General features: G+C 37.2%; 2 protein-coding genes across 4 annotated transcripts; both read left to right on the top strand.

Annotated features, from left to right (window-relative positions):
* Positions 1–354: 354 nt before the first annotated feature.
* LOC109020317 (pentatricopeptide repeat-containing protein At3g62890) lies at positions 355–2,271 on the top strand. Its single transcript, XM_019002755.2, has one exon. It carries the CDS (start codon positions 431–433, stop codon positions 2,147–2,149), a length of 1,719 nt encoding a protein of 572 aa, XP_018858300.2. The 5' UTR covers positions 355–430; the 3' UTR covers positions 2,150–2,271.
* A 3,730-nt stretch (positions 2,272–6,001) lies between these two features.
* LOC109020318 (magnesium/proton exchanger) lies at positions 6,002–20,606 on the top strand. 3 transcript variants are annotated; one of them, XM_019002756.2, is made up of 10 exons: positions 6,002–6,059; positions 6,266–6,336; positions 6,938–7,398; positions 7,826–8,001; positions 8,388–8,506; positions 8,655–8,815; positions 18,422–18,555; positions 18,944–19,160; positions 19,274–19,403; positions 20,144–20,606. In XM_019002756.2, exons 3-10 carry the CDS (start codon positions 7,005–7,007, stop codon positions 20,439–20,441), a joined length of 1,629 nt encoding a protein of 542 aa, XP_018858301.2. In that variant the 5' UTR covers positions 6,002–6,059; positions 6,266–6,336; positions 6,938–7,004; the 3' UTR covers positions 20,442–20,606. The 3 variants fall into 3 exon arrangements, with proteins under 3 accessions (XP_018858301.2, XP_035549364.1, XP_018858302.2); XM_035693471.1 differs by having other exon boundaries at positions 6,005–6,099; XM_019002757.2 differs by having other exon boundaries at positions 6,007–6,094.
* The last annotated feature ends 66 nt before the right edge of the window (positions 20,607–20,672 follow it).

The raw sequence follows: 20,672 nt of genomic DNA, 5'->3' as shown, positions 1-20,672 counted from the left end.
TTTACAGTCCTCAAGTGGAGACTGCATGTGCATGCACATTATTAAATGAGAGAAACATCATTTTAGGAGGGATAGTTTTATAATTTTAAAAAATTTTAAAGTTAAAATAACCTAAACTTACATTATAATCTCCATTTAAAAACTGTACCTAGCATTGCTCCCGTTACAATCCTATGACTCGTGATAATAATGTGGTGTAATATGTTGGGGGGTGAAATTGACAAGTGGATTCCCTCACAAAACCTATGAAGCCCAGTCTCCGAGAGACTTCAATGTCAGTTTTATATTTTAGGAGAGATCTTTGTCTGTTTGGCTATAGCGTCAACATGATACATAAAAAAGAGGACAGCTATTTAAGGTTTCTACGACCATATATAAAGGAGGGGAGCAAAAAAACATTGTATCAAACGGCTCATACGGTTTCGCACCAATGCGAGTTTGCACAAAGCTCATATCTTCCACGCACCCTACTCTTCATCTTGCCTATCCAACTGTTGAATCCTTCATCTGGAACACTCTCATTCGAGCCCATGCCCAAGCTGGGTCTCGGCCGGAGGTCCTAACCCATACAGCACTCTCCGTCTTTTTCCGGATGCGCTTCCATGGAGTCGAGCCTGACTTCCATACCTTCCCTTTCCTTCTCCAGTCCTTCAATTCTCCAATTCACCTCCACTCAGGAAGACTAACCCATGCGCAAATTCTCCTCTTTGGGCTCGCTAACGACCCGTTTGTTCAAACGTCCCTTATCAACATGTACTCGTCCTGTGGGGATTTGGCGTTCGCACGTCAAGCATTCGATGAGATTTCCCAGCCCGATTTACCGTCTTGGAACTCGATCATTAATGCAGCGGTCAAGATGGGCTTGATTTGTATTGCAAGGAAACTGTTTGATGATATGCCTGAAAGAAATGCGATATCTTGGACTTGTATGATAAATGGATATGTGAGGTGTGGTTATTATAAAGAAGCACTGGCCTTGTTTCGTGTGATGCAAACGGTGGGAGTCAATGGAGTTAGACCTAATGAGTTCACCATGTCGACTGTGCTTTCTGCTTGTGGACGGTTGGGTGCACTTGAGCATGGAAAATGGGTTCACGCTTATATTGGCAAATGTGGGATGGAAGTTGGTGTGGTGTTAGGGACTTCGCTGATAGACATGTATGCTAAATGTGGGAGTATTGAGACGGCCAAATGGATATTTGATAATATGGGTTTTTGTAAGGATGTGATGGCTTGGAGCGCTATGCTTTCAGGATTGGCCATGCATGGACATGCCAAAGAATGCCTTGAATTATTTACAAAGATGATAAATCATGGGGTGAGACCTAATGCTGTAACCTTTTTGTGCGTTCTTTGTGCTTGTGTACATGGAGGCTTGATGAGTGAAGGGAAAGAGTATTTTAGGAGGATGAGCGAGGAGTTTGATATTACTCCCTTGATCCAGCACTATGGTTGCATGGTAGACCTTTATGGAAGAGCTGGTCTTATTGAGGAGGCATGGGTTTTGATCAAATCTATGCCTATGGAGCCTGATGTGCTGGTGTGGGGTGCTCTACTTAGTGGTTCAAGGATGCATGGGAACATTGAAACATGTGAGATTGCCCTTAAAAGAGTAATTGAGTTGGATCCCACAAACAGTGGTGCCTACGTGCTTCTATCCAATGTGTATGCAAAAATGGGAAGGTGGGCAGACGTAAGGCACGTGAGAAATGTTATGGAGGCAGGGGGGATCAAGAAAGTTCCTGGCTGCAGTTCGGTTGAGGTGGGAGGTGTACTTCATGAGTTTTTGGTGGGAGATGATTCTCATCCAGGAACCAGAGAGATCTATAAGATGCTTGACGAGATTATGAGTAGGTTGAGGATGGAGGGTTATGTGGGAAATACTAAAGAGGTGTTGCTTGATTTGGACGAGGAAGGAAGGGAGTTGGCTCTATCCCTTCACAGCGAAAAGCTGGCCATTGCATATTGCTTTTTAAAGACGAGTCCAGGTACCCCAATTCGAATTGTTAAGAACCTGAGGATATGTAGTGATTGTCATGTTGCAATAAAGATGATATCTAGGGTGTTTAACCGAGAGATTGTGGTTAGAGATTGCAATCGATTTCACCATTTTACAGGTGGATTATGCTCTTGCAAAGACTACTGGTAGATTGATAGGAAAATTCTAGCTCTAGTTTTTTGGATTTTGAAATCTTCCTTCAATGGGCCACATGGGAAAAGCATATTCTTTGTTACTTATGTATAGCATGGAAAAAGTAAAACAGTACAATATTTTTTTTAAAGATAGCACTTGCATAGAGCATTGGCAATAGTGTAGCCAAATGTAAATATAAAATCACATGTTTTGGAGGTTGCCTATGCCATTCAAGAAAGACTTACACATCAAATTATGCATTTTTTAGCCAAAATAATAATAAATATTATTTTATTAATATTATTTTTTTCCTTTTTTTTTTTAATATATTTTGTGATTAAAACTCACTACATAAGATCTACAATATACACCAATTTCATCAACTTAAAATGATAACCTGTGCCGCCAACACCAATTTTATCAACTTAAAATTGAATATCAACTAATTTCAGAAAGCTGTCTCAAACTAGTTTAACATACAGAAAGTTGTCTACAATACAAATTCCATGTATCAAAATCAATGACATTCCATTACATTACATGAATATATATAAATATATATACACACCGTACAAATTTAATTTATCAAAATCCATTATCATGTAACCAGCAACCAACTTCGAAGCAGTAACCAACCAGCAACTCCAACAATAAAACTCCAATGCAACCAACCAGCAACTCCAACAAGTCCAATACAATAAAAAAAATAAAACCCAGCCGATCTACAAGCAAGTCAAAAAATATGTCACCATGGGCCTAGTTAATGTTTAGTTACAATTGGCCCATGGCCTTAGTTTGCTGTTGCTGAAAGGAGTTGTTTAAATTTAGAGATGATTGAGATGGTTTGTGAATAGTAAAATAAAATATTTTTAGAATATTATTTTTTAATATTATTATTATTTTAAAATTTGAAAAAGTTGAATTGTTTATTATATTTTGTGTGAGAATTCAATAAAGTTGTTTTTAGATTTGAAAAACTTGAATTGTTTATTATATTTTGTGTGAAAATTTGAGAAAGTTGTAATAATGAAAATGATATGAGTTGAGATGAATTGAGGTGGTCTGTAAATTCAAACAAGGCCATTATATGTAGAGGGGAGAGGGTCGTTGTGGGGCATCTGGAATTTAGAAAATATTCTAAACGTGTGTTCTCATTTGGGACAAATTGGGGATCTCAAATACTCCAAGGCGTAGCCATTATCTTCATCTTTCTTGTTCTTGATTCTTCTTTTATTGTCTATATTACTGTTCCTTTCATTAGGTTCCTTACAAGCTGCGAGGGTTTGTCTGTCGAGAGAAGGGTCTGTTGAGTGTGAGGAGAAAAGGAAAAGTCGAGAGAAGAGAAAAAAAAAAAAAAAGTCATTGGATGAGAGAGAGAGAGCCAGTGAGAGGAGAGAGAAAAAAGTAGTAAAATAAAGGAATAAGGATGAACAGTAGATCTGAAAATACACATAGAAACATTATTCATAGTAAGTAAAAAATTTGCATATGACTAATCCAATGCATTAATCCAATGTAAGATTGTTAGCTATGTGTTTGCATTTGCATTTGGCTACACCAATACCAAGAAAAAGTGGGAATTTTTTTTTTTCCTTGTTAGGGCAACACATCTAAATGAGAAGCAATAGAGTTACAAATATTTTACAATTCTATAATAAAATAATATGTTTTTAATTAAAACGAATCAAGTCCAAAGTTGCGTAAAGTTTGGGATATTTTGACACATAAGGCTCGTAATGTTTTTAATTTACTCAATAAATTCTTGAAGATAAATTTTCTTATATCATCGATCATAATTATTTGTACAATGTTTACTCAAACTTAATTTTTTCAGAATTAAAATCTAATTTAACTTTGGAGGGGCTAATTCATTGTAAATAAATAATATACAGAAGTTATTTAGAAAAATGAGCAACACATATAGAGGATTTATAAAAATTTAGAGTGATGCTAGAATGTCGCCCAGCAGTGACAGCTGGTCGTGCTGTCTAGGCAAAATTCATATTTTTTAATTTTTTTAATTTTTCCTTTTCACATTATTTTAACATTTTAAAAAAATAAAAAAATTATCAATATATTAATAGTCAATTCTTTAATCAGTAACTAAATAAAATTTTAAAAAAATTAATTTTTTTAAAAAAAAATAAATATATAAATAATCAAAATAAGGAAACAAAATAAGAAGACATACTGACATTATTAAAAGTTTTATGGGATCCCCTAATATATAATTTGAGTCCGCTCGAATACACAAGTCGATAGCATTGGCAAGAACAGACGAAGATATGGTGGAGTATCTTTTAGCCAAGAAAGTAATCAGCAAGACCCGAAGGACGTACCTTGGGTATGAAGTCATCGTCGAGTAAAGTATAGCCGTGAAGGGTGCCGTCGGCTTATTACTGTGAACAGAAGTAAACACAAAGCAAATCACATTTTTGTTATTACTGTTCATTATCATGGCCATGTTCTTCATGTGGTTTAGAGAGGTTTTTGGCCCTTCTCTGATTAGCATCACGCAACAGCTAGCTGTGTGATGCTGACTTTGTCAAAAATCTCAAGCGATGAGAGGGATGTATTTAGCTTTTTAGGTGATATTTTGAAGGTCGGTCTTTTCATATCAAATAAAACCAAAATAAATGTCCAAGTTTCTTTGTCTCAATCTGACTTTTGATAACAGCTTTGGTATGCCCTTCTCCTTCTCGTTTACACACAAAAATAAAATAAAATGAAAAGACTCCAACAGGCAACAGCTTTGCAATCTGTCGAAGAATAATCTCGCATTATCTGTAAATAAGGTCTTAGACACATTTATAAAAAATGAACAATCATCTCTTGTAGAATCGATTTTATGAGATGAGTTAGGTTCATGAATTTCTTCATGGTATCAGAACCTATTACAGGACGAATGATGATCTACACTACTTATCTCGTGATAAGGACTATAAAAATAGTACTAATCTGCACGTGGGGGAGGGTATTGAAGAATAATCTCACATTGCTTGTGAATAAGGTCTTGAACATGTTTATAAGGAATGAACAATCATCTCTTATAGAATCGATTTTATGAGATGAATTAGGTCCATAAATTTCTTCACAGCCAAATTTTGAGTCTTGACGAGAAATAAATTACATAAAAAGAACAAAATTTGGGGTTACTTATAGAACTAAGTATTTAGATTTTCAATCATTTAAAAACAAAAAAAAAGGCTATCTGAATTTTCAATGTATCTCAAAAAATGCTACGTGGCATACTTAATATTATATATTAATCAATAAAGAAATTCACACAAAGCATTTTTATGCCAAGTTAGCAATTTAATAAAAAAAAACTTTAAAAAATGTATATGTTGCTTTTTTTTTTCTCGTTTTTAGGAATTTTTTTTTTCCTTTTTTTTCAATTTTTAATATTGTTTTTGGTATTTTTAATGTCTTTTATTTAAGACAAACCTTTTAAATACTTTTTTAATAATTGAATTATATCAGTCTATTAATAATTTCTTTAAAAACAGTAATATGTTCAAATAGTGAAAACAGTCTATGTATTTACCATTTTTCTTATAATTTTATTTATAATTTTACGTTTAAGATTGATTTTATCAGTTTTTTAAAAAAAATTTAAATTTTAAACTTGAAATTTCATCGTCTTTAACATATAATTAATACCTGCACGTATGTAAATTAAAGTAAAATTTTTCATGTAATTATAAAAACATAAAAATATGATTTGTATAAATTCTAAATAGACAAATTACATATAAGTTCTTATAAAAAATAGATTCTATTTTAAAAAAAGTATAAAAAAATTATTATTTATTAATAAAATTTATTATTTTACAAAAATTTTATACGATACTTGTCCATTTGTATCTTACATTACTCTAAACCAATGAGCTTTTACATGTGATTCTCGACGTTCCATTCACAGGTTGGTCAACTTTTCGAGCAATCTCGTTCAAGAATGTATGGTACAGATACTCATTAACACTGCAATTTGTTTTGTTTTCCGTTGTCTTGAAAAATTTGAACAACCGATCGAAAACCATGCATGTCTCTGTCCGCCTACAATACCGTCTACATCTCCCTAAAATCTCCACTGTCTGCTCCTGGAAACACTCATTTTTTGTTTTACAGCGTCCGGCAGTTCATTACTCCGCAGGCGACTCTCCGGCGGCCCTTTCATTCACCGTTTAAGACTTTATGAGGTGTGTACACCAGTCATCTCTTTATTGTTCTTCCCTTTCGATGCTGAATTAATACTTTTTTTTTTTTTTAATCTTTGGAACTAAAATTGAGACCTACGTGTTTGGTTTCAGTGGAATATCGACTGCGAATTGTGGGTTTTTAAAAATATCTTTTACTGCTTTTGTGTAATTGAGTATCGGGTTTTTAATCTTTTACTGCTTTTAAAAATATCTACTTGTTGATGCACGTAAGTTTCATGTTAAAGATCTAGATTACGCGTATTTGGTTTAGTTGAAGAGTTCGCTGAGTTAGTAACTTGGGTTATCTATTTATCTGTCAATTTATTCTATGGGAATTGAATTTGGATTGAGATTTCTATTCAAAGAGGTTATATTGAGCCTACTGCTTTCAGCAGTAGCTTCTTAAGTGGATTTTCTATTTATTAAAAGATTATAAAAACAAAAGAAAATGCAAAACCTTCAATGTAGACTACTCTTTAGTTTGCTCGGTCTAGTATCATCTATGTTGTGGACTACTACTGGTGCTCTATCACTGTTGCCTTGACATTATTTGATGAAGGGTCATTCTTACTGATTTGTAGCTAACCATTTTTTTTTTCAGATCGTCTTACTGCTGTCTTGGGGTCATTGATGTTGCATGCTTGAGCTGTGATTTGGGGCTTCTTTAGATGGCCTCTGCACAAAAGCATATCGCAGAAAACATATCTCGTCTTTCCAATATTCTTGAGCTTGAAACATGTGAAGCCTACCTATTATTCCGTTGGGAAACCAACCTTGGGGCTGGTATTAGGACCTTACTGTATTTTCTTGGTCTTGCTTACTGTTTCATTGGGTTGTCAGCTATAACTGCTCGTTTCTTCCGCTCGATGGAAAATGTTGTGAAGCAAACACGGAAAGTTGTAAAGATAGATCCTTCTACTGGCAATGAGATTGTCAGATATGAAAAGGTGTGGAATTACACAATTGCAGACATTGCCCTCCTGGCCTTTGGGACTAGCTTTCCTCAAATATCATTAGCCACTATCGATGCCATAAGAAACATTGGCGAGCTGTACGCAGGAGGTTTGCTATATAAGTTTATTTCTTTCCTTTGTAAAAGTAAGAAAATAGTTCTAGAAAACTTATAAAAAAAAAGAAAATAGTTCTAGAATTTATATTGACTTACTGAACTACACTGTTCTTCGGGTTTTGAAATTTATGCTGCATAATAGGCGTCTTATTTTTCTGTACCATATTTCTACGCATCCTTCTTCTGGTTGATCTATGATTCTATACCATTCTCTATTATTGTAAGATGAGATTCTGGGTGAGAATGTGAACAGTCTTTTCACCATGTGATTTATTTCTATTCCTTACTTTTTCAAATTGAATTGCAAAATATTTTCCTCAATTTTGATTTGATATATGTGTAGCATTTGTGATGAATACTTTTTATGAATACTTTTTTAGTTCATATCTATGACATTCTTATAATCCCCAAAATTTGTAGGTTTGGGTCCTGGAACGCTTGTTGGCTCTGCTGCATTTGACCTTTTTCCCATCCATGCTGTTTGTGTTGTTGTTCCAAAAGCTGGAGAGTTGAAAAAGATATCTGATATAGGGGTTTGGCTAGTGGAGCTCTTTTGGTCTTTTTGGGCTTATGTTTGGTTATACATAATATTAGAGGTAATTTGAAGTGATGTTCTCCTTGTTTTGCACCGTCACGATTTTTTTCCCTGGAGTCAGAACTATGGTTTACAACATAATTCCTTGGATGAATGTTCTCATTTAGACCCTTAATTCTTTTTTATCCAATGGATTGGTTTCAATTCATGGTCCCATGCATTTTTGGGTCAATGGCTATATGTGCATATGCAGTTCCATATATTGATTTCACATATCCCATCATCAAAAGAACTCATGACTAGTGATCTTTGAGTTCATAGCTGGGTTCCTATTTGGAGATGATGATCAATCAGTCTTATTTTGACCACAGACTGTTGAACGGGTATTTATATTAGCTGACACGTGCTAAGAACACTGTAAAGAAAAGGGTTTACATTATGCTGTAGGTATGGACTCCGAATGTGGTTACCCTGTGGGAGGCCTTATTAACAGTACTGCAATTTGGACTACTGCTGACTCATGCTTATGCTCAAGACAAGCGCTGGCCCTACTTGGCTCTTCCTCTGTATGTGCTGTGTCTTTTGATCTACATAGTTTGCAAATCTTGTTTTCCATTTTAGCGTGTATTTCTTTCTCGTCTTTCGGATGTATTCAGTGACTACTCTGGTTAGATTTGCGTGATTTTCTGTCTCTGAGATTTTCTGCTTCTCTAGGAAAAGAACTGAGAGGCCAGAGGACTGGGTGCCGGCAGAAGCGACTCCATGCGAATACAATACCAATGCCTATAATGATCTCTCTGAGATAAACCAAGTTGGTGAAGATGAAATCAGGGGCGTTGTTGATATTTTCTCCATTCATTCGAGAAATGAAACTGGTACCCATCTGTCTCATCCAACTTGGGTAATCTAGAACTTTTGTATTCGTGATACACACACACACACACACACACACACACATATTAAATTTTCGGAGGTCTATTTTTATGGGTTTTAAAGATGTGTTAAAATTGAGATTAAGACCTAGAACTAAAGAAAAAGCAAGGCCCAAACCTAGTTCTACTAGGATTGGTCGAAAAGAGTCCAAGAAAGCTGAGAAATCCTAGTTGAACAAGGATTTCCTTCTAGACAGATGTGCCACCTATTTTATAGCTAAGAAACCCTAATATTTAAAACCCCTATTTCTTAAACCCTTTATTAAGTAATAATGAAAGTCTTTGTTAATGACATCCCTTTAAGGATAGAATGCTACATATCATTCATATCATAGCACCAAGATTACAAATTCTGTAAATCAAACACTTAAGCAATCTTTGATAAGAAACTTAACCAATGAGCTAAAACATTACTACCGATAAATACATAATGGAAAACTTTCTTTAATGCAATAAATAAATAAAATAAAATCATAAAGCCTTTGGTGCACTTCTAGCACTTATTAAAAAACCCCTGCTAAGTATTGACTTCGATTCACTTGTCAGAAAAAAAAAAAACATCGACTTCAACTCTATCTTCCCTGGCCTGTAGGGTCATTCATCTTCATCTGGACATTTAAAACATAATAAACAAAAGTTAATTGAATACTCGATAACTAGATACATCATGGAGTATATAACAGTATGAACATTTTACCTTTAAAGAACATCATAAAATCTGGTTCCAAACATTTCACACATTCCAAACATTGTTTTATTTCATTCATTAAGTGGCCAAGGCACATTTAAACCTTTTCTCAAGGTTGCCAATCTTAACAATCCCGACACCGTCTCATTGCAGTATGAGTGGGGTCATAGTTGAGATATGGTCATCACTCGTTGCACGCAACATAAAACATGTATAAAAACTTGTATTTTCTGAAATCATACAAGATACAGAAAAGGGGGCTTCTTCAGAACAGGTACCAATTAGTGGCAATATAACTTGGAAACATTAGAAAAAATCATATCATTTATTATGTGCAAACCATAAAGGCAAGGTCATATCTAATTACCTTATCTCCTAGCTTGCACAAAATATGAATTTTTCCTTCGCAACCTAGGAAAGTACACATTGTCTGTTATTCACACTTGTGTAAGTAGAAACAGATCTGGTTTCCTTTAATGGACCATTGTATTTTCGAAGAAAATAACATTTTTGTTAATGGATGATCACATCACACTTTGTAGTATGATTTGCTTCCTATGAAGTGAGCATTTCACTTCCTTTTATGCAACTTAGTGTGCTGACCCTTTTTTTTACTTATTCCCAATCCTACTGTGATTGAATATTCTTTAAAAAGATTACTTATGGCTATCCGTTACTGCAAGGGGCATATGCAGGATTTCCCAGCAAACATGCACTTGGGTGTTTGGTGACTTTTAGTGCCCTCTAGTTGATGGTTTGCGTGTACTCTATCTAGTCTTTAAATTCATTTTAGGGTCTTATGTTCAGGGAAATTAGGCCTTGACAGTAAGCATTTAGGGTGTTAGAATGTCTTGAAGTCTTTGTGTGTGCATGTGTGGTTATGCATTTGGGCTATGTAGCCGGCCTTGTTCTAGTGGGGTTTTGCCCGTTATAACCCCAATGTACGCCTCAATGCTTAGGAAATTCCACATTCCAAGGATGACTCATTGGGGGCAGGCAATCTACAGTCTTAAATGGGGGCAATCTACAGTCTTAAATTCCTATCACGGCCTCCAAAGAAGGTCCACACGGCTGCATCTATTGGGCATTTGGGCTGCAGGACTTTCTGCAGTAGCCAAGTCCCACCCTTAGATAACATATATAAGGGATTATATCACGTAATAATGCATCAAGCTTAAAATCTAAATATCTATGTATGATGTGATGATGAAAACTTGTAGAAAATTTAAACTGAAAACGCAAAGAATCCATTTTGTTTCATTCTTAGAAATCATGTATAAAAGTTTGCAGTCACGAAATTATTCCTTCAATAACTAATCTATCATAGTATCACACTACTAAATCATAACCCTGCCTGAAAAAGTTCTTACCTAAAGTTTTCACAGCTGTGTAATAAAGGAAAATCTAAGAATAGTATCTGTGCACTTGGTTTCCTCTTCTCAATGTTGATCCCTTGTGCTCCCTAGCCGTAGAATTTGATGTTTTGACATAATATAAACAATAAATAACCCATTAGGTCTCATAAAAAGTAGGCATTTCGAAATTCTTGCGAGGATACCTACTAAAACTCACCTTGAGTCAAACTTATAGTTTGCAGTATGAGTGCAGTATCTAGGGATCCTTCAAGGCTTGAAAGAAGATGCTGTCAAGATGTTAAAAATGGTAGACAACACAAGCCTGTGCACTGATTTTACGGGAATTTTATTGAAGATGACATTGGAAACTCAAGGTTGTTTCCTCATCTATGGCTGCATCACATTTGGAAAAGGTTCCCCTATGGTTTCTCCTTGGATTTCTTGACGAAAACTTAGGACAATGTGTGCTGTGAAGGGCACTAGTTTGGGGAATGATTTTCCTTAAATTTTTGGATGATAGTTCTAGGGTTTGGGGGTTTTGTTTGGAGAGTTATTATGGTTGCAAATTCGGGTCATTATTATGGTCAATTTTGGGGAGATAGCCAACTCAGTTAGCTGCTGACATTTTAGCAGTTTTTGGATGTCTGGCATCCTCAATGGATTGGCCAAAGTTAAAGGACATTTTTTATGAATGTAAGAGAAATTTGACTATTGGCTATTCCATTTACATAAATCTCCACATTGAAATAACTATTTTTTCATTATATAATAATAAAATAATATAAGATGAATTTGGTTTTGGTTATTCACATCAAATCTCCACATTGTCTAGCATCCACTTATTTTTGGAACAGACTCTCTCTCCTTATTTTTCTCTCCGTACACAATATCTCCTTCTGTGAGTTCACGTAGTCCGTGGTGGTTGTGGGCTCTTGTTGGACGGGGTGTCTGAGGCAACCTTGGAAGAATATTTCTTCCGTGAGTAGTATAGCAATTGAATTGAAGGTGTTCGAGATACAGGCAGAGGGACGGGAAGTGCTTATCAACAAGATAGGTTGGAAAGGATCGCAAACCTTGAGATTGGGTTTGGGTGTCAAGGGCTTTGGAGGAATGTTTTAAGCATGGGAGAAAGGTGTATTACTCTGCTTATAGGGATGGAAACGGAGGGTACATCACGCAGCAGGGTTCCAACTCCTGTGGCAATTTCTTGGCCCTGGTGGAGTACAGTGGAGGAGGGCCTCGGAGTTTCATCTTTATCCCTGGGGAAAGGGATGGATTGGGGTGGAGGAAGCTTGCGGTGGCTGTGAGGGAGTTGGGCAACAAAGGTGGTCAGGGGAGAGGTCTAGCATCATCGTCGACAATAGCATTCCTGTTGGCTCGGTTGTACATGGAGGTTGTGCAGACACCTCGAGACGCAAGAATTTCTGCTTCGGCAGACCTGAATAGAGCAGGTGAAGTTCCTGTTTTGGTAGGTGTACAGAGGCGGGAGGGTGATGGCAGAGGTGTGTCTAGGCAAAACGATGTAATTGTTTTGAAGGATTTGTGGGATATGCAGGTTGCATTGGAAGAGATGGCCATTAAAGTAAAAGGGATGATACGGTGCGTATTGGGTAAAGAGGTCATGGGGTTGAGTTTGGGCCTGGGGAGTGGGCCGGAGCCTTCTCTTTTGAAAAGGGGGAATGAGGCGTTGGGTGTGGGCTAGGTATGTAGGTCTAAAGGGAAGGTCCAGCCTCAACATAATATCGGGCCTGAGCGGACCCAACTGAAAGGTTTTGCATGGAGGAAGAAGTCGCAGCTCAGGGCGGGCCCAGCGGCATGTGGGTCAATGTCACCGTCGCCGGCGAAGCCTCACACAGTGGCATCGAAGGCCCTCGAAGCTTCGACGGAAGCACAGCCGCCAGCAGCAGGGTCTGTGGAGCTTGGAGGGGTGAACTCAAGCAGTTTTGCCGTTAGCTTAGCTCCCATCGTCTCGGCTCCTACACAGACTTGGTTGACGAAGGTAGATAGTGAGATTCCGACATCAACCGTGATGAGTAAAGGCGAACTTCTCGCGAGCAAAGGCAAGGCTATATCGGCTCATTCCCGAGACACTGTAATGGCGTTGATAATAGCACAGGTGTTTCCACCTCTGAACCAGAAAGTGTCGATAGGCACAGATGAAGCCTTGGGTGGGTTAGAGATGGTCCACCATGTTCTGGAAAGGGAGGCAGGGGAAATTGTCGAGGCTGCTGAGGGACATAATGAGGTTCTGACCTCTGTGGTCATTCACGCGAGGATGGTGGAAGGGGGTAATTGTTTACTGGAGCATTTTCTGAACTTATAAGGAAGCAGGCAAGTTGATTTTGCACTACTTGAAATGGAAGAGCATGATAGTTGGTTTCGGACCCACAACTTGAAGTAGCTATTTATGAGGAGGAGATGGGTAGTTCATCACCGTTACAGATAACTCCTCTTTAGATTGTGTCCAAGGAAACTTCAGACTGAGTTTTTAAAAAAGTGGAGGAGATTCAAAGTTGTGTGGGTCTCTTTTATGATGGTTATGAAGAACAATTGATGGCACTTTTAGTTGCCATTGAAGCTGGTCGATCCATGGCTGAGAAGTCATTTGTGAGAAAGGAGCGGGAGTTGAAAAGATTGCATTGTTCTATTAATTATGACAATAAGGAGGGTACTTTGGGGAGGGATAGATCAAAGGGGAAGGAAGCTATTCCAGTTAATGACGCCTAAAATATTGTCTTGGAATGTAAGGGGGATCAATAATGTCAATAAACGCCTTCGCATTAGGTCCATGATTCATAGTTGGTAGCTTCATTATTGACAAGAATGTAATTAGTAGCTTGTGGAGAGGTTCGTTTGTAGGCTGGACTTATTTAGCCTCTTCGAGTGCTTCTGGTGGAGTGCTAGTCATGTGGGATAGTAGAGTAGTCGAGATGGTAGAAAAGTGCATTGGAGATTACTTGGTGGCATGTGTATTAAGAAACATGGAAGATGGGTGGTAATGGGCATTAACAAGTGTATACGGTCCCAATAGGGATTGGGATAGAAACTTGCTGTGGGATGAAGTATCAGGGTTGTATTCTGTGTGGGATTTACCTTGGTGTATATGTGGGGATTTCAATATAGTTTGATTCCCAAGTGAGCGGGAGGGTCCATCTTCGATGACTACAGTTATGGAGGTTTTCTCATAGCTGACCTTTGATTTGGAACTGCTGGATTTGCCGTTGGTGGGGGGTGAGTATACGTGGTCCAATTCTAGAGGCGGTTCAAGATTTGACAGATTTTTAGTATCATCTTCGTGGGAAGCTCACTATCCGAAGTTGTGCCAAAAATGATTTCCAAGGGTAGGATCAGACCACTTGCCCATTATTCTTGAGTGTGGGGGTATTCATGAGGGCAAACGGTACTTTAAGTTTGAAAATATGTGGCTGGAAGTGGAGGGCTTCGTTGATAAGGTAAAAAGTTGGTGGCTGTCGTATTAGTTTGAGGGGACTCCTAGTTTTGTTTTGGCTAGTAAACTCAAAGCCCTAAAAGTTAATTTGAAGATATGGAATAAGGAGGTTTTTGGGAATGTTGAGCAGCAGAAAAAAGCCCTTTGGGATGAGCTTCAATCCTTGGAAGCTGATGGGGATAGTGAGGGGAGTTTGTCTAGGAAGAACGAAGTAAAAATAGAACTTGAGAGGGTTCTTTTGAGGGAAGAAATATCATGGAGGCAAAAGTCGAGAGTTCTTTGGCTTGAAGAGGGAGATAAGTGCACTAGCTTCTTTCATAAAATGGCTAATTCTCATAGACGTAACAATGCTATTGAGATGTTGAGAACTGAAAATAATCTGCTATCCTCACCTGCCGAGATCCAAGAGCATGCTGTGCAGTTTTTTAGTTCTCTCCTAAGTGAGACGGAAGCTTGGAGATCTAAGATTGATGGATTGAACTTTGCAGCAGTGGATGATTTTTCAGCAAGTTGGCTTAAGAGGCCGTTTGAAGAGCTTGAGGTGCATCGGGTGGTGTGTGGAATGAGAAGAGACAAAGCTCTCGGGCCGAATGGGTTTCTATGGCATTCTTCCAATATTGTTGGGAGATTGTGCCGGAGGATGTGATGAAGGTATTTCATGAATTTTATGAGTTTCAAAAGTTTGAGAAGATTTTGAATGCCACTTTTATTGCCTTGATTCCAAAGAGAGCGGGTGCTTCGGAGTTGGAGTTTCGCCCAATCAGTTTGGTAAGTAGTGTCTATAAGATTATTTCAAAGGTGTTAGCAAATAGAATGAGCAAATTGATGGAGAAGATCATTTTTAAATCTCAAAATGCCTTTGTTAGAGGACGACAAATCATAGATTCAGTGTTGATTGCAAATGAATGTGTAGATAGCCGCATGCGGGAAGGGGCTCCAGGGGTCCTCTGTAAATTGGACATGGAAAAAACATATGATCATGTAAAACTGAAATTTTCTTTTGTATACATGCTTAGAAGATGCAGCTTTAAAGATAAGTGGTGTGGCTGGATAAGCCATTGTATTTCAACTGCCCGTTTTTCTGTGCTTGTTAATGGGCAGCCTTGTGGATATTTTCCGAGTTCAAGAGGATTGAGACAGGGGGATCCCTTATCTCCCTTCCTATTTGATATTGTTATAGAGGCTTTGAGTTGCATGGTGGAGCTAGTGGTAGGAGCAGGATTTATCTCAGGTTTTTCAGTGGGTTCTAATTCTAATGGTCCTGCTACAATATCACACTTGCTTTTCGCTGATGATACCCTTATTTTTTGTGAGGCTGTTGGGGAACAAATTCAAGTTTTGAGGGCTGTCCTACTGTGTTTTCAAGCCATCTCTAGATTAAAAGTGAACTTAAGTAAATCGGAGTTGGTACCGGTGGGAGAAGTCCATAACATTCGTCATTTGGCAAACTTTTTGGAGTGCAAAGTTGCTTTTCTGCCCATAAAATATTTGGGACTACTGCTAGGGGCATCTTTTAAGGCCAAACACATTTGAGATGGGGTGGTCGAGAAGATAGAGAGGAAGTTGGCAGCATGGAAAAAGACATATTTATCTAAAGGGGGTAAGATTACTCTTATAAAGAGTATTCTCTCTAATTTTCCAACCTACTTTCTATCTTTATTCCCTTTACCAGTTGGTGTGGCCAATCGTATTGAAAAATTGTATAAAGATTTTTTGTGGGGAGGTATGGGAGAGGAGACTAAAACTCCCCTAGTGAGTTGGAAAAAATTTTGTTGTCCGATTGTTGATGGAGGTTTGGGTATTCATAGCTTATGTAGTTTTAATGAGGCGTTGTTGCGGAAGTGGCTATGGAGATACCATGGGGAAGAGGAAGCATTGTGGAGGGGGGTGATTGATTGAAGGTATGGTAGTGATTGGGGAGGTTGGTGTACCAAGGAATGTAGGGGTTCATATGGTGTGAGTCTATGGAAGTTTATTAGGAAAGGTTGGGGTTGTTTCTTGAAACAAGTTAACTTCTCGGTTGGTGATGGTTCAAAAATCAGATTCTGGTCTGATGTTTGGTGTGGGGATACTGAATTGTCTATAGCCTTTCCGGTTGTCTTCAGATTGGCGAATAATAAGCAAGCTTCAGTTTCAGAGTTTATGAGTCTTTCCAATGGAGTGGTGCTTTGGGATGTAAGTTTCTCTAGATCTGCCCAGGATTGGGAAGTAGAGGAGGTTACTAATTTTTTTAGATTGTTGTATTCAGTGGAGATAAGAAGACAGGGCATGGACCAACTATGCTGGAGACAAACAACCTCTAAAAAGTTTACAGTTCGGTCATACTATAAGGTGATACTAAATCAGCATCATATTTGCTTTCCTTGGAAGAGGATTTGGAAGGCTCATGTTCCCACAAGGATGGCTTTTTTCGTATGGACAGCGGCAATAGGGAATATTTAGACTATAGATAACTTGAGGAAGCGCGGAATGATTGTTTTGGACTGGTGCTTTATGTGCAAGAAAGAAGCGGAATCAATGAACCATCTACTACTTCACTGTGAAATGGCTAAGGTGCTGTGGGATGGAGTGTTTGGAAGGGTTGGGCTGAGCTGTGGGTTATGCCAGAAGCAATGGTCGATTTTCTAGCAAGCTGGACCAACTTTCAAATGCATACTTGTTCCCAAGTGGCAGCTGCATGGAAGATGATGCCTCTGTGTATTATGTGGTGTATTTGGTTGGAGAGAAACGAGAAGTGCTTTAATGATAGGGAATGCAATAGAGATGCATTTTGGAAGTTTTTTATAAGCACTCTACTTGGCTGGTTCTCTGCTATTGTACTCGAGGGAGGGGCTGTAAACGAATTCTTGTCTTCGCTTTTCTAGTACTAGAATGTAACTAGGTGTTTCTTTTGTATACTTCTTGTGTACTTGGGCTTCGCCTATTACATTGTGCTTAATAAAACTTTTAACTTATAAAAAAAAAAAATTTCAAAAATATTTAATTTTTTTAATTATTAATTTATTTTATTTTATCATATTTTACTGTTCTACCTATTATATATTAATTAATAATCATATTCTAATTAAATTAATATATCACTAACTCAAATTAATATATCAATTGTGATAAAATATGTGATAGAAAGAAAGAGAGAGAAATAATTGATAAAATATGTATTTGATGTATGTACAGTAACCTTCAAATTTAGAAAAACTTTTGAAAGTCACTGTATTATTTGGAATTTAGCTACTCCATTGTGAGCATATTTTGCTCTCTAATAGCTAAATACTAAATGGATTTAGCTTTTAGCTAATCCATTGAGGATGCTCTAAAAGTCTCTAGTCTTTTCAATTATAAAAAGGTAGTAATCCTAGGCTTAAAGTGCTCTGATTTTTGGACTTTAGAAACTCTTTTTCCTTGACTTCAGTTTAGGCAAATCTTTTCTATCATATAAAAATAGACCTACAGATTCCTAGGGCTTCCAGACAGCTTCTCTTGCTCTCTCAGGTCTAAATATTGTCCTAGTTTGGCAAGTTTTTTAATACTTACCTCTATAGCAGGTTTGACCGTTTAATACTACCCTAACTGGGAATAGGATTCTCCATTTAGAATGCAATGGATAGTATCCATTTACTGTAAATCATGGGGTATTTTAGTCATTTCACAATATGTTGATAACTGAAATGATCAAATTAGCCCATGTTTTATACTCAATGGATACCATATTTCACTTGAAATGGAGAGGATCCTTGTCCCCCTAACTGGCACCTAAATACAATTAAGCATTTACAACGTAATGAAACAGCAATTAATATGGTACCTATTGGCTCCTATATAGACATTTATGACCATCAATCATTGTTTATAAGATATTAGTCAACTTTGTAAGAAAAAATATCCTAAATTAAATCCTTAGGGCTCGGGTATGATAAAGAAATGCACACCAAATGCTTGGAGGTACTGTAAAGATGGATTGAAGTATAGTGTTCAGTTTTGTTGCATAAACTTATGGGACATCTTTTCTGGCACTTCTAAATCAAAATTGGGTTTCTCCATCTGAAAGTTTATGCATGCAGGTCTGGTGTACCAAAAAGTTTCTGTCAATGATGGTTCTGCTGAATGCTCCAACAAAGATACTCAAGACAATATCAGTTTAAAAGATTCTCATTTTCTCCAACTTTGGAAACTGCAATTTGAGGATGCACTCATGGTATTGTATTTCAAGCTGTACAAGTGAAATGTTTTTTTTTTGTAAGTATATATGTTGAATGCTTTGAAGGAACATCTTAGTTTCAACAGTGTTTCTCTTCTTTTCTCTAGTTCAACAGCATCACCGAAAGTAGTTTTTGGAATGCAACTTCCTTTGAATCATCTCCTTGTTATGTTATAAGAGTGCGTGGTGTCTTACATCTCTGATTTCAAAGTTTAATACCACACCTAAAGTTTTTTTATGTATATATTTTAAATTTCTGACGATTCATACAGATCGTGCAAATTATTTCAGAATGATTTGCAACCTGGTGCTTCTGTTTAATTATTTTTAACCTTTCAAGTGTAATAATTGATTTCCAGTTAAAAAATTCTGGTTCCTTGAACAGCTGGAAAGAAAAGAATCAAGAAAACTCAACAATGTCTATCTCAGAGTAGCAAGCATTTCCTGGCAGTTACTTCTTGCCCCATGGAGATTTCTGTTTGCTTTTGTGCCTCCCTACCATATTGCTCATGGCTGGATCGCATTTATATGCTCTCTACTTTTCATCAGTGGGATAGCTTATATTGTAACCCAGCTGACAGATCTTATAAGTTGTGTCACAGGTTTTCATCCTTTCTGAAAATAAAATCTCATCTCCCTTTGCATGGTTGATGATACATATGACTTTGCCTATGATAAAGCATTTATCCATTTTTATGTTGTTCTTTTTCTTTAGGAATAAATGCATATGTCATAGCATTTACAGCACTAGCAGGTGGAACTTCATGGCCAGATTTAGTGGCAAGCAAGATTGCTGCTGAACGTCAGACAACAGCAGACTCTGCCATTGCAAACATCACTTGCAGGTATTTCTCGAGACATAGTTCCCATTTGGGGCCTTTTTACATATTAAGATCATTAGGTTACTGGCAAGGAGACTTGAATTATTCATGGTTGACAATCAATGGTTACTGGCTAGGTTAGAATTATCTGTGAAATTTCAAATTATTGTCGCTACGCATTTCATGAGAATCAAATGATGAAGGAAACTTATACCCCATTTTTCATGAGATCCCGGATAGACGATAACATGTCGAGTTGAAGCCTATCTTTCTTCCCCCCACCCCCAAAACAAAAATAGTAATAATAATTTCTCTGAAACCTCAAGGAAATGAAATTATGTGTATAATGAGGTCAAGTAATACAATTATCGGCTGAGAGGGGAATAAATCTAGATTGTGGTTGCTCCCATAACATTACTCGTTTTTTTCACAACACATCTCATCTCACCTAATCATTACAACTTTTTCAAATTTTCACGCGAAATAAAATAAACAATTCAATTTTTTCAAATCTCAAAACAATAATAATATTAAAACAATATATTCTAATAAGATTTTATTCAATTTTCAACTTTTATCTCAACTCATGTCATCTCATCTGCGAAAACAAACAAGGCTAGTTCAGTGATTTGTCTCTTCTCTTTATATTTTTCTAGGGTCCATAAGTTATAAGCCTTTAAATTCAGAATGCAATTCTCATGTAAAGGCAGTGTATAATTTGTCAGCTACTCAAATCGCTTTTTCTCCCTGTATTCTGTTTGCAGCAATTCAGTCAACATATACATTGGCATTGGCATTCCTTGGCTTATTGACACAGCATACAACTTTATCGCATATAGAGAACCACTGCGGATCAAGAATGCAGAGGGACTTAGCTTTTCTCTGCTTGTTTTCTTCGCCACTTCTGTAGGGTGTATTGCTGTTTTGGTATATAGGCGTATGACGTTGGGGGCAGAGCTGGGAGGGCCAAGGCTTTGGGCCTGGGTTACCTCAGTGTACTTCATGTTTCTTTGGATTATTTTCGTCGTGTTGTCTTCCCTCAAAGTCTCAGGGATCATATGAGAAGTTACATCAATTTTTTCTTTAATTACAGCATCATTTTTCCCATTGTTACAGTGGGCATCCAAGGTATATGTAATAAAGCATGGATACCCCATAGTGGAATTCCCAAGATTTTGATGAGTTTTTCTTGTCTTTTTTAGCGTAGAGATGAGGAAGATTGATCCATCATATCTAAAGTGGCTTTGATTCCCCCCATGTGTGCCATAATGGAACCAAAAGCTGTCAATCTAT

This window comes from Juglans regia, chromosome 8 (assembly GCF_001411555.2).
Source record: "Juglans regia cultivar Chandler chromosome 8, Walnut 2.0, whole genome shotgun sequence".
NCBI classification, from domain to species: domain Eukaryota; kingdom Viridiplantae; phylum Streptophyta; class Magnoliopsida; order Fagales; family Juglandaceae; genus Juglans; species Juglans regia.
This window is presented reverse-complemented; position numbering and strand designations above follow the sequence as displayed.